This window comes from Lissotriton helveticus, chromosome 1_1 (assembly GCF_964261635.1).
Source record: "Lissotriton helveticus chromosome 1_1, aLisHel1.1, whole genome shotgun sequence".
Taxonomy (NCBI): domain Eukaryota; kingdom Metazoa; phylum Chordata; class Amphibia; order Caudata; family Salamandridae; genus Lissotriton; species Lissotriton helveticus.
Window position 1 is genome coordinate 1,239,765,295 of NC_136057.1, and position 24,756 is coordinate 1,239,790,050.

The 24,756-nt window shown below is 42.4% G+C and overlaps 1 protein-coding gene across 3 annotated transcripts in view; it reads right to left on the reverse strand.

Moving 5' to 3' along the window:
• Nucleotides 1-24,756, reverse strand: part of GRAMD4 (GRAM domain containing 4) — a 480,409-nt gene that overhangs the window by 277,017 nt on the left and 178,636 nt on the right. For all 3 annotated transcript variants that reach the window (XM_078679725.1, XM_078679714.1, XM_078679734.1), the window contains exon 2: nt 17,322-17,532. In XM_078679725.1, coding sequence (XP_078535851.1) covers nt 17,322-17,532 — 211 coding nt within the window. The remainder of the gene's footprint in view (nt 1-17,321; nt 17,533-24,756) is intronic.

Consider the following 24,756-nt stretch of genomic DNA (forward strand, 5'->3'; position numbering starts at 1 on the left):
TGGTCTATCATCCATTTCACCTTTTAACCTGGTCTTACCTTTCCATTATTAATAATCTTGTGGACTGGTGAAGACAATTATAATTTATCACTTGATCACACTTTGCACTGTCACCTTCACTAAACCTACCAAGCTGTAATCAGGCGTTGATCCTAGACATTAATTCATCATACACAATGGGATAATATAATTCAATAAATCACTTTGATCATCATTAGATTAAATCCACTCTAGTTAATAAAATACAGAACCTGACAGATACAATAGCCCAAAACATTAATTGATACAGAGAAAAATATACACAAAAACCAAATGATTATGTCTCATCTGAATCCGAGAGACTAATTCTTTTAATATACATTTTTGAAAATAGCAAATATAAATACAATATTTACAAATGGGGTTCACTGTCAATTAGTGTGCACAGAAAAGAGTGAGAAGTAAGTGCTCGTGTAAGTGACCAAGATGGTCAGTGAAGAAAATAGAATTGTTTGAAAGATAATCACATATGAGCCTGCCCTAAATCGATAGCTCGCAAGAAATGTACTTCTTTCTTGTTTGGCAACTGATTAAATAGTCCTCCGTTTTCCTTAATTGGCACAGGAGACAACGGGAAAAAAGGGAGGAGGGGTAGGGACAGGACAATGTAGGTACAGGCTCCGAATGAGGAAAATGTTGACGTTTCGACCCTAAACAGAAAACTGGGTGACTGGGTTCCTCGGGGGCGGGTCTTCATCAAGACGGGTAAGGGGAGGTTGGACTCAATGTGCACGTAGGTATAATGACCCCAATGTCAATGGGCACCTGTAACAACAAATGAATATACGGACTAAATACCTCTCGTCCTTCTTGGAAACCAACGAGCTGTTGCGGCACTCCCAAACTGGCTTTCGGCCCGGTCAGGGTACTGACTCGGCGCGGATTGCTATGGTAGAAGAGGGCAGGTGCATCTTAGATTTAGGAGGATCAGCAGCTCTGGTCCTCCTGGATCTGAGTGCCGCATTTGACACGGTGGATCACAAGATCTTGATCCACCGGCTGGAAGAGCTGGGAGTAAGAGAGTTTGCGCTCACCTGGCTGACGTCATTCTTGAGTGAGCGAACATATCAAGTGTGCGAGGGCAATAGAAGATCAGTGCCCACCCCCCTTCAGTGTGGTGTCCCGCAGGGTTCATCGCTGAGCCCTACGCTTTTTAACGTCTATATGGCCCCACTGGAGGGGGAGGTCGCACCCTTTGGAGTGAAACTCGCAACATATGCGGATGACACCCAATTGATTGTTTCGCTATCGCTCGCAGAGAGCCACGGAGAAAAGTTTGCCGCCTGCCTTACCAACATCATGGCATGGATGGCAGACTCGAGACTCAAGCTTAATGGCTCTAAAACAGAGGTGATGCTTCTGGGAAATCTCTGTACCTCCCTCCCCAAATGTATGTGGCCTTCTTGTCTAGGGGACCCCCCCGACCCCGAAAGAATCCATAAAAAGTCTTGGTGTCTGGTTAGAACCGGAGCTGTCAATGCACACTCAGGCGAAAAAAACTGCAGGGAGCTGTTACGGTCTGCTCCGTTTAATACGGAAAGCCATGCCCCTTCTCCCCCCAGACTCCAGAAAATTATTAGTACAGGGCCTTATTCTGTCAAGACTAGATTATAACAACGCCCTCTTCTTGACAGCGCCAGAGTACACTCTGAACGTGCTCCAGAGGGCACAGAATGCAGCCGCCAGACTGCTGACGAATACAGCCAGAAGAGCATCAGCTAAACCGACCTTGAAAGCACTTCATTGGCTGCCCATAAGAGCGAGAGTGAAATTCAAAGCGCTCTGTACCGTGTTCAGAGTCCTCCAAGGGACAGGTCCTCCGATCCTAAAAGACCTGATCCGTCCCTACAAATCATCAAGAACGCTCCGCTCTGGCGAGGAGAACCTGGTGGTAATCCCGAGAGCAAAAAGAGCAAGGACTGGGGGACGTCGTTTTTCAATAAATGCTGGCCAGCTGTGGAACTCCCTCCCAACAGCAATGAGGAAGGAACCCAGCTTGGCCAGATTTCGAAAAACTCTGAAAACTTTTCTTTTCCCCCATAACGACTAACATCTCAGGGTGCTGATCAGAGGAGTTCTGTCTGAGTGTACATTTAGTGCTGGGACGCTCAAGGGCAGCCATGCGCTTTAGAAATCCATTTTCATTTCATTTCATTTCACTGTCAGAAAAAACGTAACACCACTCAACGAAAAAGTGGATAGGGGCACTCACCCTTCAATGGTGTGCCACTTGTGCAACGTTAGTCTGCACCCAAAAAGATTTGTCAGTCTGCTGGAAAAAGCACTAGAGGGAAAAGACAAAGTAGCCATTAGTGCTACCAATAGTTATATGAGTCAATCATATCACACGTACTTTTATGTGAAAATGCCCATCGTGCATTTTACTAAATGAAACACAAACACTGCATCTGTTGAGAGTTATCTTATAATAGGTTGGTGATGTAGTGTGGTCCGCGGTAGGACGTTGATGAACTTTAGTGATGATGAACAACAGTGTTTATCATTATTTAAGTAAATAGCGTATACCAAGGTGGCGATATATTCTAGGGTATTTGTGTTTCATTCAGTAAAATGCACGATGGGCATTTTCACATAAAAGTACGTGTGATATGATTGACTCATAACTATTGGTAGCACTAATGGCTACTTTGTCTTTTCCCTCTAGTGCTTTTTCCAGCACACTGACAAATCTTTTTGGGTGCAGACTAACGTTGCACAAGTGGCACACCATTGAAGGGTGAGTGCCCCTACCCACTTTTTCGTTGAGTGGTGTTACGTTTTTTCTGACAGTACTTTGAGGTATTTAGTCCGTATATTCATTTGTTGTTACAGGTGCCCATTGACATTGGGGTCATTATACCTACGTGCACATTGAGTCCAACCTCCCCTTCCCCGTCCTGATGAAGACCCGCCCCTGAGGAACCCGGTCACCCAGTTTTCTGTTTTGGGTCGAAACGTCGACATTTTCCTCCTTCGGAGCCTGTACCTACATTGTCCTGTCCCTACCCCTCCTCCCTTTTTTCCCGTTGTCTCCTGTGCCAATTAAGGAAAACGGAGGACTATTTAATCAGTTGCCAAACAAGAAAGAAGTACATTTCTTGGGAGCTATCGATTTAGGGCAGGCTCATATGTGATTATCTTTCAAACAATTCTATTTTCTTCACTGACCATCTTGGTCACTTACACGAGCACTTACTTCTCACTCTTTTCTGTGCACACTAATTGACAGTGAACCCCATTTGTAAATATTGTATTTATATTTGCTATTTTCAAAAATGTATATTAAATCAATTAGTCTCTCGGATTCAGATGAGACAATCATTTGGGTTTTGTGTATATTTTTCTCTGTATCAATTAATGTTTTGGGCTATTGTATCTCTCAGGTTCTGTATTTTATTAACTAGAGTGGATTTAATCTAATGATGATCAAAGTGATTTATTGAATTATATTATCACATTGTGTATGATGAATTAATGTCTAGGACCAATTGTTGATTATAATACTCGATACCCAGGTCCTTTGACTACAATTGGGTTACCCCTTGTTTTATAACAAGTAATCAGGCGTTGAAGCACACCAGAGAGGCATTTGGCCTCTCTGGTGGGGACCCAATGATCAAGCATGTCACCAACTAGGTTGGTGAGTGAGGGTTCCTTTTAGATATAAGAATGACACTCTCTGCCGGTTTGGCATTATTTCTGGCCCCACCCTTCTGTTTTTGTAGTGCGAGTCAGACCCAAACAGAAAAGTTTAGAGTGACTACAAGAAGCCTCGCAGAGCAGCGCATGTGCGCTGGCTCAGGATCAACCTAAAAAAGAACTTACCTGCCGCTGCCGTCTCAGGGTTCTACTGCTTCAGTTGGATTCCCCGGTCCTGGTGCACACTGCCAGGCTCCTAGACGCCAATCACAGCACTGCTCTCATACTGATAACACAGCATGAGACAGCAGCGCCGTGATTGGCCTGAGTGGGCTTAACGCTTGCTCAGGTCCTAGGATCCTGTGCCTCTAATCCACCTGGCTGTACAACACAGCTCGGGTGGAGAGAGATCAAAATGCGCATGTCGGTTTGGCCAGCCTTAGACAGCTAGCCAAACCATCATGCGCACTAAGGGGTTGATTAGGATAGCGCTTTTTCCGCATCCTCCGGGCCGGCGGAAGCCACCGTCGGCCCGGAGGATACGGAAAAACCGCAGCGGACCCACCAAAGACCCACCGCCACATTAGGATGGCTGGTGGGTCCTGGTTTCCGTCTGCAGCTTTTCCGCCGCGGTTGGCTTACAACCGCGGCGGAAAAGCACTAATATGGTGACGGTGTCTCTCAGACACCGTCAGCCATATTAGGATGCTCAAAAAGAAATGCTTTTCCACAGCGGGTTTTCCGCCGTGGAAAAGCATATGGAGCTTCACTGCGGGTCCCGTTGCGGGCCCCCTGGGTGAAGGGGGGGTGCACATGGGGGGTACCTATGGTACCCCCCTGCATTTGTATGCAGTAATCGGCAGGCACCGCGCGGTGCCTGCCGCTTGCTGCATACAAATGCAATGTATGCATTTTTAACATTGCGGCGGGTGCAGCTTGAAGCTGCACCCGCCGCAATGTTAAAGATTGAGGATGTGACCGCCACCCTGGCGGTCACATCCTAATCTGCACGGAGGGACCGCCGCAGCCCCTGCGGACGGTCCCTCCTACTCTATGGTGGCGGACGGACTCAGGTCCGTCCGCCATCATAATCGGCCCCTTAGTGTGAACTACTCCCCCACCCATGCTCTCCTCATGGCCCCGCCCAGCCATGGCTTGCCGGCTCAAGCGCAGAAAGAAAAGTAAAATAATTATAAAACCATTTTATTTTTCCTTCCCTCAGCTGGCTCTCAGTAGCAGGGGACGACGCTCCTCTGCCATAACGGAGGAGCCTCCTGCTGGAGCAAGGATTCGCACGTAAAGCGACTTGCTTGTATTTAGGAACCTCGAATATTGTTAATAAAATAACCAACATGTTTGTTTTACTAATTTTGCATATTTTACATCAACATGGGGTGTCCGAGTGAAGCTTGCTTATGTGTTTGCTAATCATAATACGCTTGCATTTAAGATGGCTGCTGCTACGCGAGGGTTTCTGTTGCGCATGTGTCTGTCATACTCACGTGACATGACGTACTCTTTGCTTTGGAGGGAAAACTTTTGCTTCTGCGCACTAGTGCTAATATGGCTGCTCTATGTTCTTACATGCGAGAAGCTTGCACTGCTGCTTTCGCCAAGCTGTTCGTTCTGCCTAATCCTAATGCTATAGTTAAAATTAAGATAATAGGTATAGAGTAGAAATACATGGTATACAGTGTATTTATTTAATCTGTGTTCTAAAACGGTTTATTTTCCATTTCATGTCGCACTTTGAAAACTGGCCTGACTTGTAACGCTGTACTCCATATTTGTTGAAACTGCGACTGCGCGAAAATCTCAAGTCTCTGGAATAGTGACCTTTGGACTATGGCCAAGGAACTGACTGACTAGGAGATGCTCATGGGAACGTGGACTTGTGAACCCAAATTTATACAATGTTAAACAATGTATTTACCAATAGAACATCCATTGTTGGGTGGAATAAAACCTCATGAGAACCTGAATTTGATGGGCGGGAACATAAATTTAAATAAGAGATGGTAAAAGTCTTAAATTTGGTGTGGTGTGACGACCTCTCCTCCTCTTTTGTCCAATCAAAATTGGGGATCCTTACACTTGCAACATTGGGGGTGGTACACTGACCTGGAAAATAGTATAACTAGCGTAGGTTTAGCTAGAGAAATTGTCCGACTTGTCCGAATAGCTGACCTGTAACTGACCCAACACACTCAATAGGTGACTAAGAGCAGAGGGCTGCGGAGCACTCTGTCAGAAGATTCGCTGACCCAATCGGGGTCCGGAAGCTGAGGTGCTGGCGGAGCACTTTGTCGGTGAAATCGATAACCCAATCGGGGTTCTGACTGTTAGCCGCAGAGAGGGAGTAGCGCAGGCGTTGCAACTGAACTGCGGGTGCGGATCTTAACCTTTGGTGATCCGGGCCTGATCCAAATCTGGTTTATCCTGTCCTGATTCTGATCTGCACCTGCTGGCCTACTGGCAACTGCAACTTTTGGGGTTTCTGTCCTTAACTGACCCGTGGCCAGGGTTCGTCTTCACACCATTCTAGGGAAATATAAATCTGCGTGGGTATCGTCATTATATTTGTGTGTATTTTCTTTACCTTCCCTAAATCGATAAAAGCTTTGATTGCATATGTTCCTTTTGTACCCTTCCCTTTTAGATGATAAATTCGTCATTTGATTTAATAGTGTGTTCCATTTTCTTAGCTTCCCTATAGTTATATGCTCCAATTGTTGTCGTGATCGCATATTATGTTCCCTCTTCATACCCACCCATTGATAATTGCTTAATGTTGTGCTATTTAGCATGTTCCTTCTTTTCCCACCCTTAGAATTTTAAAACAGACTTACACAATTTGTCTAATAGCATGTTCCCTGTTCTTACCTTCCCTTTAAACTGCTAAATGATTGGTATAATATATCTTTTGCATAGCTATACATTATTTCTGATTTTCGTTATAGAGAGTCTTATCGTGTTCAATCTGTGGATCATGACCATTTATGAAGTTTAGATAAAGAGTTTAAAACTTTCCCGAGTCTGTGGTTATTATATGAGTGCATATGTTATTTGCTACCTAATTTAAACAAACTCCCTGATCCAATAGGTTACAGGTACCAGTGACAAGAATTGGTAAGTCAATGGTATAGGACCTAGTAGGAAAAATATCTGGTAGTTAGAGCGTAGGTTACCCGATTTAAGAAATGTGCAATTGATTATGGGCCCAGGTGAGTATGGTAAATTTATAGTCTGGTGACCTGCGCGCTCTATCAGTCCTGTGTGAGCGGGAAGCAGAGGGAGAATTTTTGTAGCACTCAAACAGAGTAGGGCGACAACTTATTTTTCGTGACTTATGAGTTGGGTGCTCTATATTGGAGGACAGTATAGTCCCAGTCCAAATTGCTGCATGTTGCAAAGATTTGCATTGCATTTAATATTTCAAACAACAACTTATTATGAATATTATTTGTAAAACTGTTAACTCTTCACACAACTGTACAGTTAATATATAAACTGCATTGTGTATCTGACAGATTAAATACATTCCAAATCCATAAGGAAATTACTCTCTGGTTCTGAATGAAAAACCTCAATGCATTTCAGACATGTGTTGCCCTTCATCTGGGGGACTTGGCATGGGTAGTGTCAAAATTCCAATGAATTTAGTCTATCCTTTAGGTCCTGAAGTTATGAAGAGCTTTGTGAAGAAAGGTTTAAGTCCACTTAAGTAACCGCTATCAATCTTCTGTTAACCCCTGTTGTAATTAAATGAATTGCCCTTCTGCTACTATCAGGAAGCCCCGTGTACTGCTGTGACAAACACCGAGAACTACCATCCACTTTAATATGCACCAGAAATTAGAACTGCAAGAGCCAGCAAATTACCAGGGAAAGCGGATCCAAAGGCCAACTCGGATCTTAGATCCCATGCACAAGCCAAGCCCTTAAAATGTTTGCTATGTAAATCATACAACACACATCATATAAACATGATAAAGTCTTTACAAAATTAAAAAAGTGTATTTATACAACACGTGGAAGCTCAGACATCAATACGTCAATTAAATCACTGCACTGAAAAGTATTTTATTAAAAGGGATAGTTTTTAAACATGAACCATTAGTGAACTAAAAAGGGTGATGTCATGTAAACCCTGCACAGATTATTCAAGAGCAATTTATAGGCTATTAAATCAAGCACAATAGGTTTTTGTACAACTGGTATTCTGAACTTACGTTTGAAAGTGCTTTCATACGCGATAATGAAGAAAGTTTTTAAAATACAGCCAGCAGTGGTGTTTCTGGATGGCACCAGTCAAATATCCCAATCTTATAGTTCTCTTATGCCCACTCCTGGGTTCTGAATGCCCACAAAACCCAATCCTTGGAAAAGGTTTTCACAATATTAGGAGAGCAACCTAATTTCCTTGTTCCCACTGAACTTTTCATTCTGAAGTGCATATATCTGTATTCACTCTTGTTTTCAACTACTTTCCATATATATTATTTCTCAATACATTTCCAGACGTTGGTGTCTTTTCCCATAAAGTTCTTTTTATTAAGTAACCAATTCCATCAAACTTAAAACAGAAAACAGACAACAGCCAGCGCATTTCATCCCTTATTGGAACTCCATCAGGGCCGGTCCGTCCGTGAGCCAGAGTTCTCAAATGTTTTGGGGCCCTTTTGTGCCCTCTGCTCCGACCTCCTAGGTCTGCGGAGAGCACGAGGGGTCGAGGAAAGTTTTGGTGAAACAAAATATTTGCCTAAGATCAATTTAAGCGGGGGAAGCCATGATTTATCCAGGCTTTCTGGTTTCACTTTGTACAAATCAACCAGTAAATGTTTATCTATTTGTCTTTCCTTATGTTAAGGCTTTGTTTTTACCTCTTTGCGCTATATAAAAACTGCCAAAAAATGCACAAACTCGTCCTGGATGGTATTGGAGCGCTTTACAGAAGCGCCAGTTACATTATATAAGGACACCACTCATTGTTTATTGGGATGGTAAGATTAAGTGAGGATGTTGAGCCAACATCGAAACTTGAACCTGGTTCCCTAGTTTCAGTCATCGACTTTGGCCGTAATGCCATGTCCAGGGTACATGGAAGGAGGCAGGCAGGGAGACAGGAAGAAGCAACATGAATCCTCGGTTCCTTATGTGATGGGCTCGAGGTTCCAACAGGACTTTGAGCTGAGCCATAGCCAGGGTTCAGGCTCGAGCCTTGCTCAAGCTTTCAGTATCTCGCCCACCTCTACCAAAAATTATACATACCCCATAAACACCTACTGAAAACAACACTTCAACAGAAATGAGTAACAATCAGAAAGTCTGAGAGTCTGCCCACTTTAAATTTTCAGGTATCTAATCCCAGCTGTCTGTCTAAGGGTTGCCTGGTCCTTTCAACCCATTTATTTTTGTAGCTCATTTTCCTTTATCATATCATTTTTATTTCCTTGTATGTCGCCCCTTTAAGGCTGCCTGGCCTCATTCTGTTTTAATATGTCATCTTTGTCTTAACTTATCTTATTTGTACTTGTGTTTTATTCAGCCACTTTTTCTTTGACTTGACCACAGCATATCCCTGTGCGTGGGACCAGAAGCCAGTGATGCTCCACCACCTCAAGCGCTGCCTCATCTGTTTTGAGGCCTATCAAAATAGCACCTGCAGTCTGGATGCACCAAATGCAAGCCCAAGGTGTGCTTGTCTCAGCACTTGGAGATTTTAACCTACATCTAGATGACCCATACAATTATGAAGCTCGCAACATACTTGAGGATCTAAACACTACTGGCCTCATTCAATATGTGACCGGTGCAACCCACAATGCTGGAAACTTGTTGGAACCTTCAATTCAATTAATCTTAATTACAATTATGCATCATAATCATAAAAGATAGAGACATAAAAACATTAAAATATACAGTCAACCTTAATTCGATCAAATCACACATTCTATATACATTATATCTAACTATCTAACCTACCCCACATAAATCTCCCCCTGGCATGTGCCCCATATGTTGTTATATTAACAGGAGCTCCACCAACTGCACCCAATGTGAGAGAGACCAGACTCGAACTCAGAAATAAATGCCTGTTCTGGCTTGCAAAATACAAAAATTTTGAGCATGCCAGAGCAGGAGAAATAATTATGGTGCGAAGAGTAGGGTGGGTGGGACCACCCAGGAAGTTAGAAGCAGGGGAGTGCATCATTACTAATCTAATCTTAAAAGTCCCAATTCAGTTAGAAATTTACTCCACACTCCAACCAATCAGCAGACTGCCCCAACAGGTATTAGTCTCCGACCCCTAGACTTCTTCTATCCACAGCAACACAAGCTACCAACAGATAGTGTAGCACCGATATTGCAACAAACGGGCCCCGAGATCGCAAAGGAGAGAAGATGGGAACTATATAGTAGGCACCCTCAATTTAACATCGGGGTGAATAACCGGTTTCAAGGTTTGGAGGAGGTGGACTGACTGGGAGGGGAGTACCAGTATAGGGGAAACCTCACAATCCGGCGGCAGACCCAGAGCCAAAGGGAAGCTAGGGATTACTGTGGGCCCCTTTCAGCTGGTGTGAGTTGTGTGGACGATGGTCCATCCTGTGGTATTCCACCTATGATCATACAGGAAGGGGGAGCCCCAGATGCATCATCATTAGTAGTCCGGATGGACCCTCTTGGAGAATTGGCCATGGTAGATGGCAATCCTTGCGGACTGCTTCCCAAAGACTTGCTTGCCCTGGGTGATACTGGTAATGTGCTACAGCGGAGAGCCAGAGTATTGGGTGACAGTATTAGAATTCTGTCCTGGAGCCTGGCCGGAATGAAGAACAAAATTACCTTGCGTAGACTGGGGATGTTTTGTGAACAGTTATGATGCCTGCCTGTTCCAGTATACGTGGGCCCGGGAGGAATATCAGAGAGCGGGTTTTGCTTCCTTCAATATCTTGGCTACCACGAAGGGCAGGGGGAGACCGTTGGGTGGCCTAAGTATCTGGGTGGGCACACACCCTGGCGTTAAAGCTGAGCAGATTTCATCCAATATGGACGATGTGCAATGTGTTCTTTTAACACTTGCCTCAAAGGCACAAATAGCCCTACTCAATGTCTACTCTAGACCTGTATATAATGGACAAGAATCAGGTGCTATAGAGGAATTGGGACACTTTATACCAACTTTGGACCCAGCAGCTGTACGGATAGTAGGAGGCAACTTTAATTGTCAGTTTGAGCCTCTTATAGATCCAACTCTAGATGGGCCCACGGGGGAGGATCAGTATTGGTCAATACCTGACCCACAGATTCCACCAGTTAAAGCTTGGTCACAGCTGCTCATGCAACTAAATTCTCTTACTCTGGCATTATCATTGAGGGCATGCAATGGGAGGACCAAATCCGACAAACCAGGCCAGTTCACGTTCAATAGAGAGGTACAGAACTCGCTGCTTGATTATATCCTGGTTGAGACTAGAACTTGGGACAGGGTCCTTGACTTTCAGGTCCACCAGAGGCTAGATAGCGACCATAATGCTCTAGTAATGACTTTAAAAGCAGGGAGTTTGGGTCTGTCTAACCCTCTACCAGCGTCTAATAGGGAGCAAAATGCACTAATACTGTCGAACAATAGGCTGAGAGTGAGGTGGTGCCATATCCAGAAATGTCAACCCAAACTGGCCAATATATATAACCAGGCTCTACCACTATTAATTGAAATGGGGAAGGTAGGAGGAGCTGATTTTCCAAATAGGGATACAGGACAGGCCCCTAAAAGTCCATGAGCAGCTAACGATAAAACTGTTCGATGCATTCTACCCGGTGGGAAAGCCAGTGGTAAACAAGGATTCTAAATACCCCTGGTTCAATGCAAGCTGCCACAAAGCCAAACTGGACCTGCTAAATGCAGTGAAGGCAAAGGATAGGTCAGCAACTAAGCAGTGTAGGGCAAGGTATAAGTGAACTACCAAAACAGAAAAGAAAAACTGGGAAGCAGAGAAGTGGGAAGACCTCAGGATTGCTCTGAATGGCAAAGATTTGAAAACATTTTGGGCAATAGTAAGCTCTGAGGAAGGGGAGGGCGACCTGCCCTAGAATCTAATATAGCTTCCGCAGTCTGGGAAGCACACTTTGGGGCACTATATGCTGGTCAGAGCGAAGTGGGTACTTTTATTGCCTCGCCGAAGCCCTTCCATGAGTATCGATTGGAAGGTGCTTGGGAGATAACCTAATAAAGCACCTGGCCTAGATAAGATACCTGGGGATCTTTTTCGGACGGAACCGAAAATGTGGGCCCCGTATTTGTGTGTCCTCTTTAATGCCATCGTAAAGGGCATGGATACCCGGATACCTGGCGTGGGGCTGAGATAGTCCCCATACACAAAAAAGGTTTCCCTCATCCACCACCACTATTTTTGGCACTGCACTATAACCCATCATCTCGATTATTTGGTTAACAAGTGTTTATGGGAAGGACCCAGCCATGGTACTAGGTATTAATATGGTCTCAATGATCAAGAGATCCTTTTACCTATGATGGATAACCAAATGATAATATTTGAACATTGCAAGATGTTGATGGGAATCCTCTGAATACCTCTTGGGTTCTACTCACTAACCACTACGGATATTCTATTTGTTGTTTGGCTCACTTTCTTCTAATAATTGATAGTCATTTTTGGTACTCTTTAGACCAGTGTGACACATTGAGATAGTTTCTCATTTAGACCCCTAGGTTTTTGTTGTTTCTACATATTGTTTAGGGGGTGTAAACCTAGGCTAGGTCTCAAAATGCCCTCAGACCCTCTCTCTACCTGTATGTTGTGGTATTGAAATATACAAAGCACAGGCCAGGGGGGCTACCCTTTATGGGGCTGAATTGTGGGGACACTGCAGGCCCCCTAACCTCATGAAAATAGAACACAATTTCATGAGGCAATTAGTGGGCCTTCCTCGTAGTACCCCCTTAGTAACCCTCCGTTCGGATTTGGGCTTGCTACCCATCGACAAGGAGATCGCCTTAAGGCCTATTACATTCTGGCGTAGGCTTTGGGCAACACCAGAGCTGTCCGGCTACAGAGGGATGTTCTACATAGCCTAACCAACAAGAAAATCCTGTGGCTTAACCACATAGGGGATTTCAGCACAAAGTTAGGAAGGCAGGACCTCTGGAAAACACCTGAATTATCATGCCCACTAATAACTAGGGTAGCTCTTGTGCGGCTCTACAGGCACCATAATTTGACAACCCTCCAAGAAAGGTCCACTGGTGACTGGCTGACACTAGAGTTTCTACAAATAAAGGCCGAATATAGAAAAGAAGAGTACCTGGATGTGATCTATCCTCCTCTGGCTAGGAAACTCTATATCCAATTTAGACTGGGGACTCTTCCACTTATGACATTCACTAGTAAATGGCCTAAAGGAAAGAAGGAAGAATGTTCGGCGTGCAAACACAAGGTAGAGTCTGAAATTCACGTGTTTTTCCTCTGCCCTGCATATTCTGTACCACGCAAACGTTGGCTAGCCCCAGTATGCAGAAACCTAAGGTTCAGGCATGGTCTTCAGGCCTACAGGATATTAAAACACGACACCTATCCCCCTATTGTTTTTGCGGTCTCGCGCTTCCTGAATGGTATGTGGTATAAGCGCAGGGGCTTTCTTGAAGTGATTGTATGGAGAGCCCTAAGTGTGCCCTTTTTAAACAAACACATTTATGGAGGCTTATACAATGGGGACATTTGCACTATCCACCAATTCTTTTTTTTAATTTAACAATCGTAAATGAATTTTACATTCATTTATCTGATTTTAGGATAATGGATAGCCAATATTTTTATACTGTAACAAATGTAGGAATATGATTGTATTGTCTGTTATCTAATTTTTATTCTTTTTCCTGTTTTATGATTGTAATAATGTACTTTTATGGCCCGAGTTGGCTGAAATAAAGTTATTAACTGGAACTATATACATAAGTACAGTTTAAAAGAAACAACAAGCCAACCTATCATTCACATCATTATAAGCTAGGCACACATTCTTTTATTATTGTATAAGGCTCCTTCTAGATAGTCAGCGACCGCCAACATCACCACATGATCAGGTAATAACTGTAAATGTAAAGGTAAGTTGAACTTGTATAAATCCCTTCGATTTTAAAAGTTGTAATAAATACCTCTTACACATAAATTCATAAAAAGTACAGAATAACACCGGGTGTATTAGGGTTTGGGACAAGCAACTGTCACAAGGACAGGTTAAAAGTGCATGGAGATCATACTGACCCAGGGGAAAACAGATCACTGTACAGATAGAACCCAAGCAACATTTTGTGAACAATGATCTGTCCCCAGGATGATTAACTCCTTTGAGGTATGGTTCAATACCAGTGACAGTTTTCAGGAGCAGGCAGGATGTGTTGAAGTATGTCTCCAACGCCCTAGCTTCCTTCTCATCTTTTAGTCTATTTAGAAATCGATCCCCAAAAAGGCTCCAATTCCCTTTAAGAAGATGTGGTCTGCTAAAAATGTCCATACAGAGTAGGGAGCGGGCGGCAGCTTTAGCATATTTTAACCATGGTATCTTGTGGCTGTAGGTACACCCCAAACAGTCCTCAATCACACTCCTGTAGAACCTCCGTCTCATCAGCCCAGACTAAAATCCAAAGTAACAATGGGGCCAGTTTGACTTGATCCTCAACATACTCCAGACCCAATTCCTCATGAGCAAAGAAGGATGCACTATTTAAGCCCAGGCTCAACAATCTTCTACAGAATCTGTCCTCTTCCTGCTGGATCACCTTGCAATTATGGAACCCCCATATGGCTGCATCGTATGTCAAGCCTGGAAGACACTTCATTCTATAGATTTGCAGTAAGGGCAGAATAGGCTTATTACATATCAACCAAGAAAATCTAAACAGAGCACTACAGGCTGGACTAAATTTAAGTTATCGATTAGAAATACAGGTGAGCCAATTGTTCTGCTGTTCAAATAGTACCCACAAGGAAGGGAAGGTAGGAACCCTAGAATCATCAGCATAAAGCAGGTTGGGCACACTGACCGACTTTATCTTGGGCAGATCCACCCCTTTTTCAATCAAACATGTGTTCAAGCTATCTATATATACCAGGAACGAGAACGTGCCATCACACTGCCCTGCCTTATGATTGGGATGTCTCCCCCTCCATGCCTTATCTGACACAAGCATCTGCGTCCATGTGTAAGGCTCTAAGAAAATTAACCAAATGCACTGGTATTCCCAATACACTGAGGATATCACAGAGCTTCGTCCCGTTTACAGTGTCAAAAGCGCTGCTGAGGTCCATGAATGCAAGAAAAATGGACTCCTGTTTCGCCACTACATATTTCCCTATTAAGAGGTGAAGGTTCATGCATTGTTCCAACGTGCTCATCCCTTCCCTAAACCCACATTTGACAGGGGAAATAATGTCAGACCCATATTTTCCAGCTCTAAAAACCATTGCCAGTGTGCCGAATCTCCCAGCAACATGGTCTGATCACCATCTTATAACTTTGATTCTCTAGACTGCCCAGTCCCTCCCTATGCATTACAGCACCTCCCAGTCTTAAGAAAACCTGATCCTGGAAGCTAGTCATTGACTATAGCCTAGGCATAGCTTTTACCAACTCTCACCCGATCTTACAGGGGACACCACTCCAAGTGTGGCTAATTGTAATAAATTGATCCTTAATACCCTGGACGGCATACCCCCTCTTTGAGAGCCTGCTCTCTGACAAGAATGGACCCTTCACATGCCTAGCAGAGAGAGGACCTCAAACACCACAAGCACTACTGCAAGTAGCTGTAGAATACCTAGAGATACCCTAACTCAGCTCAAAAGACACACTCCTACAAATCGGCTTCCACATGTACACGATTTGCCATCAATTATATACCAGGTCTAGGACCATCACTGCATAAACAAGCTCTCTACAAGTTTCTCTGACAAACCCTTTCAGGGCACTTACCTAAATAGGTCCTGTGTAATTGAGGAAAAAGTCTTCTTTCTTAACAGTACCAGGCTACCTTCAATCTTCAGGTCTTTATCAGGCCCATACTCATTGTATCCGCTGTCCTAACCAACATAGGGCTAGATGTAGGTAATCACAATTTACCGATTCTTAAATACCGAATTTTACTGATTCGGCATTTAAGAATCGGTAAATAGAATGTAGGTAACAAATTGGTAAATTTGACAGATTCTGTAATATTCGTTATTACCGATTTGGTATTTTCCGAATCGGTAATAAGGAATACCTTCCCATTCATTCCTATGGGCCTGGAGGCCCATAGGAATGAATGGGAAGCCATTCACTATTACCGATTCGGTAAATACCGAATCGGTAATAGGGGGAGCATATTCAGGGGTGGCAGGGTGTCACATTGACACCCTGTTGCACCCCTGAATAGTGCATGTGTGCACATGTGGCGCACATACATGCCCTAAGGGCATGTATGTCTGCCACAAGGCACTTTTAAAAAAGCACAAAATTGCTTTTTTAAAGGTATTCGGTATTTACCACCAACTTGTAGTTGGTGGTAAATAACGAATCCTGTAAGCAAAAATGCACTCACTTGAGTGCCTCCTACATGGCTTTTAAGGGTTCGGTAATTTACAGATTCCTTAAAATAAGGAATCCGTAAATTACCGAATCCTTAAAACCTGCCTCCTACATTAAAAAAGGCTAAATACCGGTCGGTAACGGGATAATTACCAATTTTCGGCCGTTACCGACCGGTATTTAGCTACCTACATCTAGCCCTTACTCTTAAACTTTGATGAATCAGTTCCCTCAATGAGTTCAACAAGAAACAAAATGTGTTTTTTCTATGTCCTCCTTCCAAGCATCTCTGGAAAAGCCTTCTAGTGCGTTCATGGCCATTTTCACAAGAGTGTGCATTATGATATTTTTGCGATTCAATAAAAGATTATATCAGAGTAACTTTGTGATTGAAATATTTTACCACTTCCAATAATGTGAACAATAAACGCAGCACATTTTTCTGGACCTATCCAAATGAATTTTCTCTATTCTGTACACTGTCCCTTGTAAAACGCACGTTGTTGCCATAAAAACAAATTATATGGAACTCCTTTAGATATCATCCCACAATATCAGACAATCAAAGCTAACAGTTTGTAACGGATCTGGCTTATAATACTGCATTCTTTTTTTTGCACTGGAATCCAATGCGTTTATTTATTTGAATAGATATAGAATAGAACTGTGCAACATTATTTGCTCATAGCTGAAAATGTAGCCTGTGTTGATAATCAGTATCACAAGTGCTGGAGCACCATATTGTCCTTTAAACATCTTGTGAAAAGTGATGATCTTGTTTTCCTAAATACCAGTGTTCTGTGGGATACCTACCTAAGTAACTATACCGCCCCAGTGCCTTCAAGATGCACATATAAACAAATTATGTTGCTCCTGGCTTAATCTTCCACATCTTTGTGAGGATGACTAAAACCATAGTCTCCAAAGTTTGCTCGTTGTAATTTAGGTACTGCGGCTATTGTAGACAGATCACACTTTGTTCGTTTGAATTATTTCAAACAACTGGCATAGCATAGTAAAACATATAAATCAACAATAAAAACAATACTTACAGGGTCTCTTATTTCTTCATTGTCTCGTGTAGATGTTCGAGATATTTTCAGTGGAATTTCATCACCATATTCAGTGTCTGATGCATTTGGAGACTCGGCTAAATCTAGAAACTCGTCTCTTTTGTGACCTCTGAACCTTATTTTGTCCAATTTCTTTAGCATGTTCAGCACTGAAACTTTTTGCTTTACTTTAACATGATGGTTGGGATCTCTGGAACAGAAATGAGAATAGGTTTTCAGTGTTAGAATGAAAAGCATCCACCAATATATGAAAGTCAGGCACTCAATCAGTATCAAATAGTAGATTTCTGATGTTCCCATACAAACAAAACATGTATAACAATGCAAAAAATTACAGCCTTCCTGTTACCAATTTATACATTTAAAGAACTGCCCTTTAAAAGTACAAATATGTTTGGGATTGAAAGTCATAACTGAGGGTGAATATACAGGAAACGTCAGGACTGTTAGACCCCTTCTCAGGTGTTTGCCAGCGGACACTTTCATGGTTACATTTTTAGTCTGGATTATATTAATTTGAAAATCTATGACAAATCAACCAACATGAATATACAGAAAAAAATAATAATTAAAATATACATACAGCAAATCACATTCAATATCACAATTAAAGGATATACAGCAATATAAACTAGGCATCGTATTTTAATACTTTAAAGCCAGTAAGACCTTCACTTCAAAGCCCCACCCAAATCTAACCTTGTTTCGACAACCACCAGTGGCACCACAACCTTCACAAAAAAACTGGTGTACAATATTACAACAGTAAGTTGCTTGTGTTCTGATAGAGAGAAATACATTTGCCACAAATAATAGTAGTAAAACCCCATAAAATAAATCTAGTTATCAATTTGTATGGTTTTTGGCTTGATTCCCATTTAGGAACATAAGAAGCCTAGGATGACTACACAGAACAGAGATAGCAATAGTAATATTTATGTTTAGATAATTAGTAATTATTAAATTGTTCTCCACTACGTGGTGAGTTTGCAAATTTCTATAGAATTCTCATAGGGGTTTTCTTCACTCTTGATACACTCAGATCCTGACAGAGGCTCCATTACAAGTGGTATACTCCTTCTGATGACCCAAGGATTCTGCCATTATGGTCAAAAAAGCCCAATAGAAACCAAGTAAGCACAAGCGTCTCTGACCCATGGATTTCTTTAAGTGTCAAATTACAATTCTCCATGTTAGACTCATGTTTTGATTTGTTACCTTTGCCTCAAATTGTAAAGTGGTCTGATATCCTTCGGGGTCAGGTTTGCGCTACATAAAACTTTATAAATAAATAAAGGCACAGAAATACACTTTTGACTATCACATTGGATTCAGTGAAGATCAACTAAAATCCACATACTAGACGATAGTCTGTGTGCTACACCACAGTACATGTAGACATAGCAAACTTGGAGGTATCCAAGCAAACACATACAATACCCTCATACAATGCACCTTAGATACACACATACAACACAGTGATGCATACGCACACCTCTACCACAACACATTCAGTCATACATGCACCCGGAGTCATGGATGCAGGAGAGTTTGTCTTGATGAGTGAGTGTGGGGTAATACACTGATGAAGAGATGATGTGAAGGTACATTTTCAAATATGACCATGCATAGGTTTCCATTAGATGAATCTATCAATACAAAAGTATGGTGCATAAATGCAAGAGAATTGTTCATTGGTAAATGCATATTTGCTGGTGAATGCGCAACTGACGGATGAATGTATAGTCGACTAGGCAGATTAATGCATCTTTTTACATAGCAGGATTGGTTCATTGGGAGATGACCATATGGCAAGTAGATACATGGAAGGGCTACTGAACAACGAATGTAGCAACTGCCGGTTTATTTGTTTACACTCTTGAAGACTCCTTCATAAAATGATAAACATACCTTGTTTGTGTGCTATGTATGACCTTTCACGTGCTAATAATAATTTAGATCTGCTGCGCTATTCTGCATTAATGTGCTTATTTCAGGTACGCGATCCTTCAGCAGTTGTGCCCAATCAACAAATGGGTGGAGAGAAATTCTTATGTTGTGGACCGAGTAAGGCGTTTGACTCTGCTGCCACAAGTGTGCCAACCCTGGATGGCAGTGGAGGAAAAATCTGTAAAGGTTTTCCAATAGCCCTAAAAAACAGCATCAGCTTGAAATGGCCAAGGACGAAACTGGGCCTTCGAATTGCTCTTAAGGAAGTGGAAGATGCAAGCCAACTCCAAACACTAGCGCTCCACTGGCTTTTGGCTAAGTTTATGCAATATAAAAACCACATAACAGTTGGGCGTCCTATAGGGCAGAGGGGACATGCCCCGGGAACGTTTGAACATAAAAAGAGTCTCTGCTAGGCTGAGTAAAGGACAACCTGACAGACACTCTTTATTTTCAAGTCAGGCAGCCAGGAGCTAGACGTGGGCAGGCTCCTGGCTACCTGAGCTGAACTTTGCTGGGCTGAGGTTGTCACAGCTTCTGTGGCCGTGATCTCTTCAGCTGGCAAAACATCTCAAGGTCCTCCCCCTCGTGACAAGGGGGAGCGTCAGTGATAGCCTCATTCCTGAACTCTTGACTTTAAGCCCTGGAGTGCCGAGGGCTGAGTGCTATCAAAGACACCTCATCAGAGAGTGGATGGGGTCAGTAGTTTCTGACCCCATCCTACTCTGCGACGAGATAGGGACTGCTGCATTCTCTCACTGGCTGATCTAAAGTCAGCCAATGAGGAGAGGCAGCAGTTCCAACCCTTATGGCACCTCTCACGCTTTCCTCCCAGAGAGCTTCAGCAGGTAAGTGTTGTGTCTTAACCCCTTAAGTGCTGCCGTCGGCCAACGGTCGTCACGGGCACTACCTCCCCAGTGCTGCGTGCGACCGCTGGACGTCCAGTTCAGCACCGGATAATGGACAGCGCAGCACTGGGGAGGTTTGTTTACTAGCTCCCAAGTGGTTAATTGACTGTTTGGTGCGCGCATGAAGGTCTGAATGAATGTACGTTTATTTGCAGGTGAGTGCTGTGAATGGTGGGGTGTGTTCTCGTGTCTGCTTGTGAATGCTAGGGGTAAGTGTATGTGTGTGTTGGCCCCCACCCATTCTAAGTTGTAATTACCGTCTGCCACTACTGCATACATACATACAAATATCTTCCTTAACTACAATTATTTTACCATGATGGACTGGACAAGCAAAGGCTGCAGGGGTGCAGTTACTGGTTGTTGGTAAGAGTGAAGTCATCAGACTCTAAAGCAACAGCAGATCAGGAACAGAGCCAGGAGCAGAAGCAGGCACCTGCTCCAGAACCTAAAAACGTGGATGGAGGTATGCAATCTATAGCAGCTAGTTTAAAAGAAAACCCCAATGAATGACAGTGCACTGATGGGAGCTGGGAAGTGCATCTGAGCCTGAAGGAAAGGAGTATGCCTAAGAGAAGAAAAACCAACTAGCCCCATATCGAACTCAGATAGGATTCTACAGGCTATGGATGCTGAACGAGTGCCCAGACTTCTACATAGTGGACGAAGCCACTTCTTCCTAGGGGCAGCATACAGGGGGCAAACAAAAAGAAAATGACACACACTTTCACCCTGCCTAATACACAGTGGACAGTGCTCTGGCCCTCCCTTACCCCATGATGTAGTTAGGCACCTCAGTGGTAACGAGCCAACTCTTTTCCATCAACTGAGAGTTGGCTCGTTACCACTGAGGTGCCTAACTACATCATGGGGTAAGGGAGGGCCAGAGCACTGTCCACTGTGTATTAGGCAGGGTGAAAGTGTGTGTCATTTTCTTTTTGTTTGCCCCCTGTATGCTGCCCCTAGGACGAAGTGGCTTCGTTCACTATGTAGAAGTCTGGGCACTCGTTCAGCATCCATAGCCTGTAGAATCCTAAAATCTGATCTATCCCCCTTGATAGTAATAGGGGTTGCAAAATACCTAGGTTGGGCTTGGACTCTACGCTTGAGGTTGATTAACTCGCACTAAGTTCCCAGTTAATTAAGCAATAAGGTCCCAACTAGACTGTCATTTTGTATTAACTGTCTTTTTTCTATCATGTTTAATTTTTAACTCTGCAAGTGAAGTCGTGCATAAATGATTTAATTCGGTCTTAGTTCATGTTTTTAACTTCACATTAAGTTATTTTTTTAAACAAATTGACGTGCACTTTAGAAATGAAGATATAATGTTGGATGTGTAGCATGTCTTTTAAGATAAATATTCGAATAAAGACTTGACTTGAACTCAGATAGCACATTGCTTTTACTGTCATTTGTTTGGACCTGCTTTAAGTGATTTGGAATCTGAAGCTTGAAAGCAAAAGCAGAAGGTTCAATGAGATTCTGGTCCACTCTGAAGTTGCCTGACTGAATAATTCTTCATCTTCAGGAAAGGAACTCCTCAGGGAACACGCAGCCGTAGATTACATTCCAGAGGGCTGTAGCACGTTGGTCTGCATCATTTCAGGCACAGGAGCTATCTCAACTTCATGCATCAGAGGAGGATCATGATTCTTTGACTGCAGGCTGATGCCTACAGCTGAAGGTGGGGAGAGTACACTTGTGTAAGCTATGTAAGGAACCTTATAACATATAGGGATGAAGCAAGACGAGAGTGGAGAAGACCATAGAAGCACATGCCTCCCCTCACTTTCATGTGGTGACACAATCTGATACCACTATAACCAGCTACCACCCTGGTGGCCTTCATAATTCATCAACTATTGCTGAGAATTGAGTGTTTTCACAATCTACAATAACTTTTGAAGGCACTGAGGCTCGCTAGCTACAGGATCCTATCTTGTTTTTCTCAATCAAATCAAATGGTTTTGAAAGAGCCACAGATCACCCTGCAATAGTCTGTATAGACAATCAGACAAAAAGTACAGTATATAGAAGCTCTTTTCAGATCTGTGACATATTTAATCTATAGTCCTTTGGTTTCAACAAGAAGCAAAGGGCTAAATGTGGAAATGATCCTCAGCTGACGATTAAGAATAATAAAGTACAACTTTATTATAAGTGTATTTTATCATAACAAAAACGTCCCATCCACCTCTGTAATCAACTTCCAAATGAACCTTTATCAGGATGCACATGCTAGATTATTATATCACAAACTTCAATGAAAGTATAGAAGATTCCATCATACTTAAAGCAATATCACAGGTCTCCCCTATTGCCAACCACAATACAACAAAATTAAAGAGGAAAAAAACCTTTCATATATTTAAGTACTATAGATGCAAATACAATATAGAGATACTGTACACCACACAATATCTCATGTAGCTTAGTTTTCAATTCAGTTGATCATTTTTCATGTCGACTTCCCACTTCTCCTAAAATTCTCCGTGCAGGCGATTGCAGGTTTCCTTTACATTTTGTGTTCTGTGCATTTTCAAACAACAGTTTTCCAGGCTTAAAATCTCCCACCGAATCATGCTGGAGAACCATTATCCTTCTTAAACTCCAAATTTGATTATCCTCCAATATCACAGCATTTCGGAATTACTTGACTACACTTTCTTGTATTATATTCTTCCAATCCTTTCCTTGCAATGTAGCCATTTGAATCCATCCCTTTAACAAACTGTTAAATCTTTCCACTATACCCTTTGATTCGGGATGGTAAAGTGAAAATCTTTTATGTTTTATTCCCCTATTTGTAAGAAGTTCTTCCATCTCATTGGAGACTAGTTGCAACCCATTGTCAGTATGGATGTATTCCAGTATCCCTTCTCTGGCAAGTAGTTTTATTAAGAATGTATCACGTTACGTGTTTCCACACTTTGAAATATTTATATTTTTGGCCATTGTGAAAATAGATCAATTAAAATCACATAAGACTGACCGCTCGCACTCTGTACAGGTTCCAATATGTCCAGAGCAATTTCTTGCCAGGCTTTTCCAGGATAATCCCTCACCACCATTGGTTGTACTCTTGTCTTGCAAACGTTACCACTTGACATACACTCCTGACACTCTGATCAATATCGCCCACTGAATATTGAGCCCAGGCACCAAAAATGTGGTCGGACCTTGGTGTGCTAACTGAATCGAATTGTCTTGAATACACTTAGGAGTAATGAGTCTTGTCCCTCACCATAATAATTCGTGCTCTGCTGATAATTCAGCTCCAACGTTCCAAAACTTTAAACATCCCATGCTCACACCCTGTTTGGAACTCCACTCATTCTCAGTTAGGTTAATAATCTCTCGCAAAATCACATCAACTTTAATAAAAAAAACTTCCCACTCCTCTTCGTTTAAAGTTCATTCTGCGACCTCACATACATTTTAGTCATCAAGATCCCATAGCTCATCCTCCTCTCATCCTGCGAATCTGTGACCAAGCATGAAAGGTAATTTGCCACTCTATTTTAAGCTCCTGGAATGCATCCAACCACGAAATTGAACTCATGTAACGTAATTACCCACCTACAAATCCTGAAAAATATTGCGTCTAACCGTTTATTCCCAAAAACATCTTTAAGCAGTTTGTGGTCAGTTTTTACTACACAATTAGTTCCCCATAGAATTGTTTTTCATTTTGTTACAGCCCATTAAATGCATTAAGCGTCCCTCTCTATAACAGAGTATCTAAATTCCGGTCCTATTAATAGTCTAGAGATAAACATGATTGCTCTCTCTTGATCACCTTCCTCTGGTTTTAAAACCGTACCTAACCCATTTCAACTAGCATCCGGCACCAAAATGGAGAATTTAAATGTATTAAAACTCTGCTACAAAGGAGCTTCAGAGAACGCAATCCAAACTCACTGGTGCATTCTGGTGTGCACAACAAATATTTCCCCCCTTTTTTTAACAACCTCAAATTATTTGTGTGGCTGGCAAACCAGGGAACACATTGATTATAGTATTTTGTCATTCCTTAAAATGTTATTGCCTTCCTTGTTTCAGGTATTGGAAGTTTATGAATGGTCTTTACCAAGCGTTTATTGGGTCTCACCACTTCTCTAATTCAGCTTACGACCAACACAAAGAATTTTTTCACAACTAATGTTGCATTTGTCTTCCTTCGAAGTAAGTCTTCTCTCCCTTAACCTTTTTAACACTCTTGTCCAAATATGCTCATGTTCTTCTTGTGCCAATCATTAAATCAATACATCATCTTGGCATATTTGTATCCTTGAAATGTCCCTTAACATATCTTCATTTGCCCTTTGAAAAACAGGGGCAGCTGATATCAAAACGAAGGGCATCCTTGTATATTTAAACAAAACAAAGAGCATGATAAATGATGTTAGGATTCATGGAGTCTTCTTCCAATTTGATCTGTTGATAGGCAGATCGTACCTCTAGGGTGGAAAAAACTACAGCACCCTTCAATTGTGTCAACATCTCCGTGATATTGGGAAGGGGATACCAATAATGACCATAGCTTTGTTCAA